This window comes from Anopheles ziemanni, chromosome 2 (genome assembly GCF_943734765.1).
Source record: "Anopheles ziemanni chromosome 2, idAnoZiCoDA_A2_x.2, whole genome shotgun sequence".
Lineage (NCBI taxonomy): Eukaryota > Metazoa > Arthropoda > Insecta > Diptera > Culicidae > Anopheles > Anopheles ziemanni.
Window position 1 is genome coordinate 30,868,699 of NC_080705.1, and position 14,009 is coordinate 30,882,707.

Here is a 14,009-nt window from a genome sequence, read left to right on the forward strand (position 1 = left end):
TTGGTAGATTAAAGTTTAACCCTACCTCCATTAATGGAGCACATCAGTGGGTCAACATGATTATGGTTTTCCGGGATTGGGAATGGATTGTGGTCGGGGTTTCACAGTGCCTCGGTTCAAGACTTTCGGTCGCCTAAGCCAGCGGGTTTTTGGTCGGCGACAAAATGGCGACAAAAGGGCAAACGATCCGCTTGTCTGCTGGGGCATTTTGCCTTCTACCGAGTTTATGCCTTCGTTTCGTTCTGACAGGGACGAATTTCAAGCGTATGTACACACATTTTATCATTTCAATTATTAATTTAAATTTTCCGTAGAGTTTCATACAACACGTATTGCTTGGAATACATTGAAAAGTGTATTAAAAGTTTAAATCAACCATGACATAACTGTACATATCACTTGTTTAATTGAAAAACTTCCATCTAATATATGTGAACCCTTTCCTGAATGATGAGTAGCCTTCGTGGAAGGCATTACCAAAAACTGTAGTTATTCCAAAGAAAAAGAAGAATCTGTCCTAGAAAGACTATATTGCTAATACAAATTCCCTTCCTTTTATCCTTTTGTTAAGATCCATACGATGAAAACACAAAAACGTGTGCGTCGTCATACACCAGACCGTACGAATGGATTCTGTCCGCTTGAAACTCAATCAGCACGGATAAGTGTCCAGTCCGGACGCTCCGTTCCAGGAGTACGCGTTGGATTTTGCATTTTTAAACATCCAGAAGGGGTCAAACGAAGTGAGTGTATCCTCCTTCTGTCCGGGACTCTTCCCGAGATTCTCCTTTCTTCGCTCGCACATGCTCCTCAGCGCACGGTGGTAGTCAACTTAACACCTTCTCCGAGTTCCCGGAGTTCGGGCTCGAGTGGTTTTCCCGTGCGCCCTGGGCAAAGCGTTTCATTTACGATTCATTTACGCTTCCCATGAGTGAGTTTTCCCTGCTGCTGTTTATTTAATTTTCCCGAGCCCAAGACGGATGACGAGGGGGCTTTTTGTCTTTTGCTAAGGCCTGACTCCTCCAGCGAGTGTGGACTCCGATTTGTTAGCCTTTGTTCTCGGGACCCCGGGAAGGTTGGGGTGTTCGCAAGGAGTTGACAGTTGGGTGGCATATGGGAGGGAGTTTTTAACCCGCACGAGTTGTTTTCAGGCCTTCCGTTTTTTTTAATACTCCATTTTCTTGTTGCAAATGAACCCGCAGGACCTAACTGGGGCGCACTTCTACATTCCAGACCGGAGAGGAGAACAAGGAAAGCACTTAAAATTTCTCTCCTCGCACAAGAAAAACCTTCTGCCACCGTTGTTCCCTTCTTTCCAGCTGCTGTCGTCTTAGCACTCTTGGTGTTTGGGAAAAAGTTCACTTCATTTTCGGATTTGCCTGCCCTTCCTCATCGGCACGTCGACCCTCCGTCGGCTTCGCCTGGTCTCTGGTGAACCCCAACGCTGCAATGGCGAAGGACCCTCTTGTCGGGGAAAACCCCCTTCCCAAGCCTGCCCTGGGCCACCTCCAAACGGCTTACGGTTGGAGTTGATGAGAAGTAAACTTTGTGTAAATATAATTACGGAACAATTGAAGAAACAATAGCTCGAGTGGCAGCGCTGGCAGAAGTGCACGCCTGCCATCACCGACCGGAGCCATTCTCGAGCGTTGCAAAGCGTTGAAGTAATTAAAGCTTAAGGTAAACATCAATCAGAGTTTCTGTTTCTGTTTCCTGTGACAATGGGTTGATGGAGCAAACTTCCCCGGAGGCGTGTGTATGCTTTGATATAATTACTAATCTTAAATTAATCAGCTAGCTAACACAAGTGTTGAAGGATTTCATACTTGAGTCCAGACATTTTATATAAACATGGTGCTAATTAAGGCAAGATATGATGCCAAAATGGGTTTATTATTTTAAAGACCTGTTTTAAGACAGGCTTAGATAAAACCGAAATTGATTTACAATTTTTTCCAATCCAAATAAACTTCTGTGGTTTGGTTTTCTTCCACTCAAGCTTCTTCTCCATTTTCCTAGCAAAAACATTCCATGTCTTCAGTAAGAAATTTTTTCTTTCCTTTAATTCCATTCCATTACCCTTCTTCAAAAATCATCAGACACCGACCGAGACCCCGATCTCCCTGGACAATTCCATTTACGTCGGTGTCAAGTTACGAACTGTGCACAACCGGGAATTGCTTTCGGTCGGTGAAAAATTAGGGCAATCCGTGACAGCAGTTTACTTACGGCAGAGCGCCCAAAAACCCATGACAAGGGAGCCGTTGGTAACGAGTGAAAAACCGGACCGAAACGATCCCTGGCACGCGGCACGTGTCTTTTTGCACGGGCATCCCGTGCAAAGTCGGTCGCCGGTACATTGTCGCAATCGTAACTCGATTTGCCGGCAAACCAATTGGCAAGTGATGCGGGGACTGATGCGACCAACTGGGCACGGGACAATTTATGACAGTTTTCGGGCGTGCTCAAAACGGATAGATATCTTATTTCAAAGCCGAAAGCACAAGTGGCAGATGACCTGCTTTGTGTGGGAAAAATATGAGAATGTGAAAAATTGTGGCAACCTGCTTTGGAGAAGAAAGGTGATCTTTTTACCAAAGACCGTTGGAAGAAAAACGAATCAAGAAATGATTTGACAGCAACATGTTTTATGACGTAATTGTATAACCAATACCTACTGTCTCGTTTGTCCCAATTTCCAAAAGTGGATCAAAATGTTTTTCTTGATGGATGTCCATCCGACAATTACTATTGTTGTTTTTGACACAGGCTGTTTGACCCTTTTGATGCTTTTATCTTTAAAAGCTTACTTCTTTTGTTTTTAACAATTCTAACTTTAGATCACTTTACTATGATAATTCCAATCGAATAAATTGAAAAAAACTTACACATTTTGAGTTTTTATTTGAATGATTAGTCTGTCGCCAGTTGTTTTCAATTGTTGGTTGCGTTATTCTCTTCTGGTTCATCGATAGCAACTAGAATTGGAATTTCATATTTTAATTTTACGTTACGTATAAAATAAATTGAGCCAACATATTTCTCGTCTTCTTTTCTCATTTAGATACCAACAAAAGAATGTTCAAAGTAACAATTCAAATGTCTCTATTATCATCACTAAGCTCTCAGTTTTAAGTTATTCCTTCACGAAGACGCTTCTTCCAACCTTACAACCTTCTTATTTATTATCCCATTAGCACCCAACTGTGACACAATTGGCAAATTGTTTTCCCCGTCACGTCGTTGAAGAACCTGCCCGAAACCAGCATAATGCAATAATCATCACACATTTCGGCCCATCATGGCCTGTTTCATCCTTCCGACACTTCGCCAACCCATCGACGGTGGCACTCCTTTGTCCTCAAAACGCTGACACACCCGGCTTAGCGGATAATTATTATGTATTACTTGATTATTATTTTCATTAGCCTACTTGGGTTGGGTGAAATTTACCCCCGAAGAGGCCGTCCGGAAGGTGCAAAGGGATGGGTTTCGGTTGGGGTGTGACGAGACAACAAGCGTTGGTCCTTCCGAACGGTGGCTCTCGATGGCTCTTGATTGCTGATTGTAAGTAATAATAGTTATTATTTTCGATTAAGCCGACCGTTGGGCCCCTGGCCACAAACAAGTGTCGACACGGAATCGCCGTCCTGCCATCATAGTCCTTCCGTTTCGGGGACGTTTTTCGGAAATGCCACAACCGAGAAGTTGCACAATGGCCCTTGAAAAATGAAATAGGATTACCGGCTTGCGACGATGGGTAGCGGTTATGTGAGGTGATTTTTCATCGTACTCCGGCCCGGAGGAGGAAAAGAATGGATCGAGGATTACGCGCGGATATTCGCGGCTTCCGACCGGGCACACCAAGTGCGTCGACAAATGGCCTCTGGGCATGCGGTGTTCGGGAAGCGGAAATTACTAGCGACCAGTACACGTGAACCCTTTTCGGTCGGCTCGGCAAAGGGGTTGGCTTATGCACATGTGTTGTGTGTACGGTTCGTCTGCCGGCTGTTTGCCCTCCGGATTGACGGATAATGGTGGCAACAGGGCCTTTGTTTTGCTGGTGTCGTTTGGTCTATCACGCTCGTTGCGATCTGCTCGAAAGGAGAGATTTCGGAAAGGGCTCGCACATACGTAGGAAAAGCGGGAAAAAACAAGAAACAGGGGTTGTAATCCACGTAATCTGTTTATACACCTATTACCTTTACCAGCGCATTCCACGAACACTCGAGACGACGAGGTGCCGGTTTTCCCGTTTTTCAATCGCCTCGAGCTCGGGCTCAAACAGATCGCTGGGTATAGTTTACTTTTTTTATGTGTCTGTTTGGTGGATTTTTCTTCAAACCGCGTACGGAACCTTTTCGTGGCCAATTTGTGAGGCTAGTTTATACTTCTCACTAGTCCATTCGTTTCAATTGGGGGAATTGATGGGTTTTCTTTTGGTTATGGTGTTGTGGTTTCAGGCAAAAATATGTTTCTTTTTAAGGTTCCAATTCTACCTCGCTTGGATGCTTTGTTTTATTCTACAATTTACTTTTCATAATTATAGAAACGGTGTCCTTTCTGTTATGTTTGTTACTTCTTGAGTTTTAGTTTTTATTTAATCTTTTTTTGTTTACTTCTTTTTCATATAGTTTATTCATTTTCATTTGTCATATAATTTCAACACAATTGTTCAACCACAACAGCTTACATTTAGATTTTTACTATCCTTTCGCATCCCCTCTAGGAGGGTTGAACATTTTCTATCTAACACTGTTGCACCCCACTCTATTTCCTGTAGAGTAGGCTTTGTGAATTCGTTTGAAACATGCTTTGTTTTCAACCCTCTAGAGTCTAGACGAAAGAAAGAACACTAAAAAACAGGTGAACCAGCAGATGCACGATAGAGGGACAACTATTCGTAAAATTCTGCGTAGCCGAGGGCGAAAGGATGCTACCACTTTCCCCGCACGCACGAAATGGGCAACCCCGGAGATAAAGAATTAGTTGGATCAAGTGCGGATCATTATGGCGTTTGATCCCTGCGCCCTGATGGGTTTTCCGTCGGTTCCTTTTTCTCTCTTTCTATTGCTTGCTGTACCATTGTGGTTTGCCCGTCGCGGCCTCACTTCGACGCGGATTAGCGGCTCGTTAAGGGACCCGTTGATGGGTGATTGAATTAGACACTATTTATTATCGTTTGTCGATGGGATTGTGCTGCTGGTGTCGGTCTCGAGGAATGACCGGGTAGCGAGACGAGCAGAGCAAAAATCACCGGTGAAAAAAGGTAGAGAAAATCTCGAAATCCACTTCACCGGAATTCCACCGGAATCAGCTCGTAATGCTTGTTGGGGTGAACGACTGGTGCCCGGATGATTTGAAGAAAAAACCCATGGCCCCTCTGCCATCCCAAAAAAAAAGGACGACAGCAAAATCCACTCCAAATTGTTATTGATGATCGCCGGCGGACCTAAACGAATCCACCGCGAAATCCCTTGTTTGATTATTGAGTAGCATTATTTGAATACCATCTCGTATCCTTATCAAACGAATCCTGTTTTGTTCTGTTCTGTTTACCTTCGGCTCACCCTGGATTCGTAAAATTGGCTTCCATCTATCGCGCCTAATCCCGCCGGAGAACGGGAGATTCATTTTTCACGAACGGAAATAATGCGAAATTAAGTTGAAAGAAATGTAATATCTTGCGGTGGAAGCCCTCGGTGGGTCGTTGATTGAATTTCTCATCCACTCAGCCACCCACGTCCCACCGTCTTGGGCCTCCTTTAGCTCCTTCCCAGAGAACAACATTGAACCGGGTCCAATCATCTCCCATCATTGCGTGTGCGGTGCGAAATTGAAAACGGTTCTGCGCCGAGAGCCGGCAACCATGAAACGGATCGCTGGCACAATTAATATTGCAACAATAAATTCGTTGCCGAAAATACAATTAACGGGCGTGCTGGAGCAGAGCATTGAGAAATTGAATTCTTAATTACGATTGCGCCAAACTTTCCCCCGCACGGTACGGTGGGAAACGGTGGAAATGGTTTCCGTTTCGTACCTTCCGAGGACAAGTTGGAGGTGATGGCGGAAACCATCGTACCGTAATGAAATCGTTTGTTCATGTACCATCCAATTTTCCGGGGGGCACCAACTGGTGTTGTCTTCCTTTCCCGTCCGACTGTGGTTGGAAATTTTCGACGTACCGGAATTTCCCAAACCGTATCTAACCAAGCGTTTTGCAAAGGAAAGGGAAAGGAAAGTTGAATGTGCCCGTAGTTGATAAGTTTTCCATCTCGGACTCGGCAAGCACCGGGCTCAGCTCTCGGCTAATGAGAGCGAATGGTATAAGGAACGCTCATGCCAGTAACTTAATCCTACGCCTCGCCCCGGAGGCAATGGGAAATTATTATCATTGCGCAGAAAAGCGAGGATCCCCCGAAGGGATTGGGTGAATGTGATTTATTGGGTGAAATTATATCATGCCATGTGGATGTGGATGTGGTTTTTTGCTGAAATCAATTCTGAAGGGTTGGGAAGTTAATTTTAGGCGAGTTACATTTGAGAACATTTAGGCTACCGTTTTTTTTAAACATTGCAGAGTCAAACGATAATTCTAGACTTGAAAAATAACATTATTAACATCCTTAAACCGTTTATTTAGATACAATATATAATAGATAGTGAATAAAACAGACTCAACACAAAGTCGAGTGATAAATTACGCAATCGTTGAATATAAAATTCAAATAAAACATTTACATTTTTTAGTTTTATAATATAAAACTTAGTTTGATATATCTCAAACTTTCAATATTTTAAATATGATTAATCAACTGATTTTCATATAAATATCTCAGACAAAAATACCAAAACGATTTCATCCCGTTGAAGAAGTTGAAGCACACGTTCCCTAGCGCCATGATGATTCTCGAGTTGAGAAAATTCGTCCCATTGCTATCCATTACGGGGGAGAATGGGAAAAGAAACGCTTCCAGCGGTTGTGGCTTGCGCAAGAGAACGCTATGCTAGAAAGCGTACAAACGAACAGGAAATAAAATACACCATCCCCTTGTGTATGGATTTTTCTCCGTTTTGTTTTTCCTTCGAATGGCGCTCGGTTTTGGGGATGAGTAAAGAGGCAAACACAAATAATAAAAACCGTATGAGGCACACAGCTCTCGCACACCAACTTGAGACGAGCGTCTTAAGGCGCATGTGCATGGGCAAACAAAATGGAGAAGTGCACCAACACCAACAAAGGCGAGCCACTTCCGCCATGCTATGCCATCTAGGGAAGAAACGTTTCCCGAACGTCGAGTCTCGAGTGAGCAAATATATGAAATAAAGTCTCAAAAACACGACGCTCACAGAATGTGAAGTTGAATAAAAAGGATGTCTGCTATATCCTTAGGAAAATCGACCAGCCTGGACAGCCTGAACCGTGTGGGAAGCGGACGCTCGGGGAGCGCAAGGGAGATGTGTGTATAACATTTCGAATTCAATCAGCCAATTTCGTTCACTTATTGCACGTTTCGGGACCGCCGGCCTGGGTGGCTTCTTCACTTCAGTGGCTTTAACGAGTCGTCTGCCACAGTGGAAGAAAAAGTGTGCCAAAGTGCGGTGCAAGGGAGGCAAGGGAAGCGAGTACGAAACGAGGACCCCCACGGGTGGTCCCTTGTCAGGACTTCATTTAGGGCCGAAGTGAATTTGACTCTCCGGTGCGGGTCCCGGAACGAAGCGACGGAAGTTGGGGAATTGAATTTGGTTCGTTATTTAAGCTACTGATTTGGTAAAGAGAGCAAACGAATCAACGGACGAAGCGAACTGGTGTGCTCGGAGCGAAAGGGACCAAGGGGCCCGGAAGATAAAGTTACGAGCTTGGGCATTGGGAGGATACGGAGGAGGGGAAAGAAGTAACCGAAAATACCAAATTTGCTGCTAACAAGATATATGCTCGTAAGGATCTGGATCCGCCTGATGGGAGCATCCAATTCGGCAGCAAATCTAATTCCGAATCCGGCGTGTTCTACGGCTCTTGATTGCAGGTCTGGTTCCAGAATCGGCGCGCCAAGTGGCGCAAGGCCGAGCGGCTGAAGGAGGAGCAGCGTAAGCGGGGTGGTAGCGCTGGAGCCGACGGTAACGATTCGCAGCTGATGAGCGACAAGGTAGGACGAGACTCTACGCCGCTGAACGTTGGGATAACTTCTGATTTACTGGAAGAATCCTCAACTCCTGAAGTTATTCTGAAGCTCGAACTTCAAGCCAACTTCCGGAACATACACTATGACCTCTTATTGATTTTATTTGATTGTCCTATGTCTTCCCAGCTCGACACGGATAGTCGGGATTCTAGTCCGGACATTACTGGTGATGCAGATGATGACGATATGCGAAGCTCCAGTGTGCCCCCGATGAGTCCTCGAGTCGATTCGGAACCGGAACGACCGGGATCGTCAACTCAGCTCAATTCGGCCCACTCGCTGTCGCAATCCGCCTCCAACAGTGCCGGAACACCGTCGCCCGGGTTCAAGTAAGTACTTTTTCCTTCATGAATTATATAATTTGAGCCATTATGAAAAAGTCCTTTAACCTTATGAACCTACAAATCGGATCAACGATTAATGCCCGCTACATTTTGCTCTCCAATTTGGTACAGATTTGGTCAGTACTCGGCACCAAGCCCTGCCCCGTCCGCCTCGGCCGACTCTCCGATCGAGGTCGGTGGACCGATTTCGCTCACGACGACCTCGCGCACGCCACCGAACGATTCGCCGAACCACGTCGCCAGCAGCAGCTCCATGTCGGGCTTATCCACCGTCACGACGACGCCCAGCTTCACCAGCCATAGCATTTTCGGCAGCTTCAATGAAAGGTAGGCTTCACTTGTTTAATTCACTTCTTCATGTTGAAAAATCCATTAAGACAGAGTGAAGTGTCGTACGTACTTTAAGTATACGGAAGTACCTACAGAAGTACCTCAAATTTTAAAGAGACTCGTGTGATTAATTTAGATCTTTGAAGTCTACTTGTCTATATTTTAAATACAACAGAAATTAAAAGAAGTTCTCTTACTTCATTATGTAAATTACATTTGCTTGAAATTTACATTCAATTATGCTTTAGTAGCTAGTGAACGAAGCTGCTGTCAGAATAAAATGAGTCCTACTCAAATTCCGCAACCTACAACCGTGTGAACTTATGAACCGACACTGAACTCCACATCAATCTGCACTCCTGGAGTGTTTGTTTATTTGTTTTCGTAGCCGGTTTTGTTCTTTCCATCGTGACACCTTTTGTTCCGCGTTGTAAGAATCCAAAGCCTTTAAACGTGCCACGTGTCGGCCATGTGTGATGACCTTACATTCAAAGGCACATGAACCGCTCGAACTATAAATCCTCCTCCCCATGGTCCACGGGCCAAACAAAAAGCGATCGGATAATTAAGACGTCATCATGTGTTCGCGAGGACGGAGAAAGTATGCTGCGACACGCGTAATTTAGCAGGAAGACCTCCCATCCGGAGCCGTCCTTCCGGCCTTCCGGACGTCATCCATACGTTCGTCGGTCGATGGTTGCCCATAATGCAATTAAGACCGCTCGCGCAACGCGCCACGTGCCGAGCGAGCGAAGAAGAGAGGAAAAACAAACCGGGCACTGTCGGAAGTCACCTCCTGCCGACCCCTCGAAAGGTTGTGCAGTTTTTCCACGGGAAAATAGGCGGCCATTGGACGACGGGGCGCGGCTGGAGATGGGCACAACATTTGCCAAATATTGCCGTTAATTGTGCTGTCGTTTGGTATGGTTTCTCGTGTCGTGTGGAGAAGAGCGTTGCGCAAAGCGGGACATCCTGCCGGCGAGAAACCGGGAAAGAACAAAGGTTACGAGGTGCTTGACTCGAGACACAATTGTGCCCCGGGACACGCCGTTGACATTTAGACGTTTACGAGTGTCTATGTCAAGGGGATATTTTGCAGACGTTCAGGATGCATTCAAATAACCCGAGTTTAAAATTCTATACTTTGTACAATTATTTACCAAATAAAATTATTCTATTCTCAGAAAATAAAGTAAACACGTGTAGGGTTTAAAATAATTTCGACATTACCCTCTGCAACTTAATTCCAATCCAACACGCCTGGGAATGTTTGCTCCGAATCGTATTTCAATATTTGAATCACCCACTCTCTCAGCTTTGAATTATGATATTCTATCAAGCAAAATCAATTTCACTTCGTTCAAACTCACTCTGTTCGTTCACCAAGAATTCGTTGAAGGCAAAACATGACGCCATATTTTCCAAGAAAAAGGCCTTCCACCAGGCACGAGCCTTCGAAACCGACGCCCCTCGGGAAGGTGCGCAGCCAAAGCAATTATTTACCTTTTCGGAAAAGCAATTTTCCGCAAATTAAATTTCCCTCACCCACACCCACACCCACACACACACACACATGCACGTACCGAGCAATTAAGGGCATAAAATATTGGGCAAATAGGTTTAAAGCGGAGGAAAACGGGGGAAAATGGAAAAGTGCTGCCGGTACTTTTCGGCCGATTTTGTGTTGTTTTTTCGGTTGCTTGGTGGAGAAAACCGAGAAAAATTGCAGTGCCGTGGGTAGCGGCTGGGAGCTCTTTAAGCTCTTTAGGCCCGAGCATATGTGGTGGGGGTGATGGTGGAGCCGACCCAACCCACGAGCCGATCCGGTGGGGATGGAAAATTGACAGCAATCCTCGGTGGAAAACGCGCACGACGCTGTGGAAACCGTATCGTAGTTTATCGTCCTCCGCAACATGTCGGCGGGCGGAAAGTAAATAAATTGTGCCAATATAAACTTTGGAGATCGAGCGAAACTAAATGTACACGCCCAGGGAAAGTCTTCTCGAGGGTTTTGCTGGATTGTTTTTTGGTGAAGATGTTGCCACGACCATCTTCGATGTGAGAAGAACGGGAACAAAGAAAGAATTCAATAGGATTATTTATTTATGTTTGTTGTGAAGTGAAGACAAATTTCAAACATCATTTCATAGCGCTTCTTTTATACCACCAGTATTAGCATTACAGGCATTTTGTAGATCTCGAATTCACGGAAGGATTCATTTGCCTTCGTATATCGCGTTATTGAAGGGTCTAGTCACTTTTATCTATTAAATTTGGAAATAAATTTAAGCGTCTTAATCAAACGAACGTTATGCCCTTCCCCCCAAAGACATTTTCTCTTTCGGAGACTCCGTAAACCATTCTCCCTCAAAAAAAGGCTGAAAGCATACTTGAATCGATCGTGGTCATTGCTCCATGAACTCTTTTTCGACTTCACGGGGTCATACCATGCCCACTCGACTGAACAGTTTGATTTAAGTAGATTTTGACAAGCGTAACGTAATATTCTTACCCAGTGGGTTCAATGTTGTTCCAATTTTTCCTTTCTTATATCCTTTTGCCCTTTTTCGCGGCCGACGTGAAGGAATGAGACGGACGGCTTTTCCCACCGGACCGAAATGGGGAAAAGCGATAGCTTCGACTGCCACCAGCAAAGTTCAGCATTTTCATATTTCCTAACGCTTGGTTACCATTCCCATTCTTCCTTCTTTAAATATGACCCTTCCGGGATTTTTTTACGGTCGCGAAAGACGAAGAAATACAGAAGAAGAAACGTCTTAAGAAATGGGTTTTTAAACTTTTATGAAGTCTTGGAAGCAGGAGAAATTGCATGCCGTCTTGTGATTCGTGATTTCTTTCCTCTTTGTGGAGTCACACGGTCTCCGGATCGCATGCTAATGTCCTTGGAGGATGGTTTGATGTAGAATCTTGGCTTTCGCCTTTCGTACTTCCGTTGTTCGATTGAAAAGGAACGACGCTATGAACGTGGTGGTTTGTTCCTTTTTTTTGCCGCGATAGTCCGGAGACAATTTGAAGTGAATTCAATTAGGATCAGCGACGTTCCAGGGACGTTCGTGAGCGTCCACCGGGAGTTTGATTGGCTTTCGGCTGTCAAGGGAAAAACCCAGCTTCTCTTTGTTTTATTTCCAAGGTGTTTGGAAATCGGTCGGTGAGGTAGAAAAGTGACTGAAGGGTGATAAAATTATGTTGGAAGGAGTGGGACATGTAGGTAAAATTTGTTCAAAGGACGGGTAGAAATGCCAAAATGTCCACCATACCTGTGTTAGTTTTACAAAATAAACAAAGTTCTCCATTTCAACGATGGAGAATTTCCTTTTCCTAAGCAAACCGATTCTATCAAAACAAATCACTAACTCCAACCAGAATCTGCGCCATCCGTGGAGAATCAAATGTTCAAACCTACTCAATTCCATCCCCTAATAGTGTTGTAAATTGCCGTCTCATCAAATGGCAATAAACTATTTCTGCCTCCATATAAAGTCACCAGGGGTTCCGCAATGAAGATGTCACAGGAGAAGAAGGCCAGCAGTTTACTTCAAATTCAGAGGGCGTTCAAGGAAGAACGGCAAAGAAAGACAGAAGTGAAAATACCGAGGGTTTGTCTGATTTTTTCGTACTTCAATTCAGCTCATCTTGATGAAGACTTTATGCAATCTTTGCTGCCCATGATGTGCGGGGTGAAAGAGAGACAATAACATTATGTACCAGAAGACCTAAGCGCAGAGGAGTGTGTTTGTGCCGGAAACCGGAAGCAGGTTTGCTTCTGCCAGGGAGAATGCCGGGAAAATCGCGTGCCAAATCGGACGAGCGAACGCTGGGAAAACCCCCGAGACGGGGCGGTCTAATGACATCAGCAGTTTTCGGCGCAAACGATGTCAAAAAAGGAAACCCTCCCCACGACGCGTGGTTTGGGTGTTCGTTTTGTTTCCTCTTTAATTTACCAAAACCGTTTCGGGACGGAGGGAAACTTTGTGGGAAATTTCGGCCATCGGCATACCCGCGCCGCACAACAATCATTCCCGGGGTAGGAGGTAACTGATTTCAGTATTCACTTTCCTCCTTCGTTCTTTCGCCACCCTCTCAGTCTCATTGCAGTTGAAATTAGCATTTAGCGTCAATTTAGCGCACACTCACTGGAGTGCGGGTGCGTCGCCACCACGTGGGCGAAATGTTTGCAATTAATGCCGGGGAAAACCCACTGCCCCTGCAGCCCCTTCAAAGCCCTAATGAATCGGGACCCTCCTCCCGGAAGGGCGAACAAAGGAAAGAAATCCATTCCCGAGCAACCAGGGAACTTCCGGGACAAGTACTCAAGTACTCGCTCCATTTAAACCGCTCCATTTACGCTACCGAACGGTTGCATACATTACAGGCGAAAGTGGGTTTTAGTTTTCATTGGTTTCCTTTCCCTTGGCTTGGATGATCTTTTTATGCGGGAGAAAAATGGTTCGTGGAGAAAATTGACTTGATTTGACGATGGAAACACAAACCAGATTTTCTCCTCCCAGCTACACGCCAAAGACATTTATCATTGGAGTGTTCCTTTTTCCGGTCGATGTCATTTTCCCGTTTTTTTTCGCTCCTCTCACTTCTTTGTGGCTTCTGTGTGTTGCTTTTTTACCGCATGTTTTCCTTTTTATTATTCTGCACTCCAGTTGTGAAGGAGGCACTTTTCGATATTCTTAATAGTGATCGGGGTGATGCTGACCTGACCCCTCGGAGAAAGCAACGGGTAGCGATATTCATCCCTCAATCTCCGCACAAAAGGGAACAAATGAATAAAAAAGGCACCCTCAAACACCCTTTGCCACAAAAAAAAACGAGTAAGGAACCGCCCGCGGTTTCGGAAGTCATTAAACACACTTTCAAATAATTGATGCGACTCGAACCGGTTGAGGTCAATCGAATGCGGCCGTGCACGGTAGGATATACACAGTGAGGCAAAGGGGGTTAGAAGCGCACACTCGATGAGGTATTTAGGATTTTCCTCGAGCTACGGGAAATTTTTGAGCTAAGCTTCGAGGCAAGGGTTACCCCTAGAGTTGCGTTCCCTCGGGCGTCATCGAAATCCCGTACGGTCCGGATGCGGTCGGTAGCGTGGTTAACGACGATCCCCTTACGATCCTGA

General features: G+C 45.1%; 1 protein-coding gene across 1 annotated transcript in view; it reads left to right on the forward strand.

Moving 5' to 3' along the window:
• Positions 1 to 14,009, forward strand: part of LOC131294027 (diencephalon/mesencephalon homeobox protein 1-like) — a 43,789-nt gene that overhangs the window by 12,309 nt on the left and 17,471 nt on the right. The window contains exons 4-6 of the mRNA XM_058322077.1: positions 8,031 to 8,150; positions 8,313 to 8,515; positions 8,642 to 8,857. Coding sequence (XP_058178060.1) covers positions 8,031 to 8,150; positions 8,313 to 8,515; positions 8,642 to 8,857 — 539 coding nt within the window. The remainder of the gene's footprint in view (positions 1 to 8,030; positions 8,151 to 8,312; positions 8,516 to 8,641; positions 8,858 to 14,009) is intronic.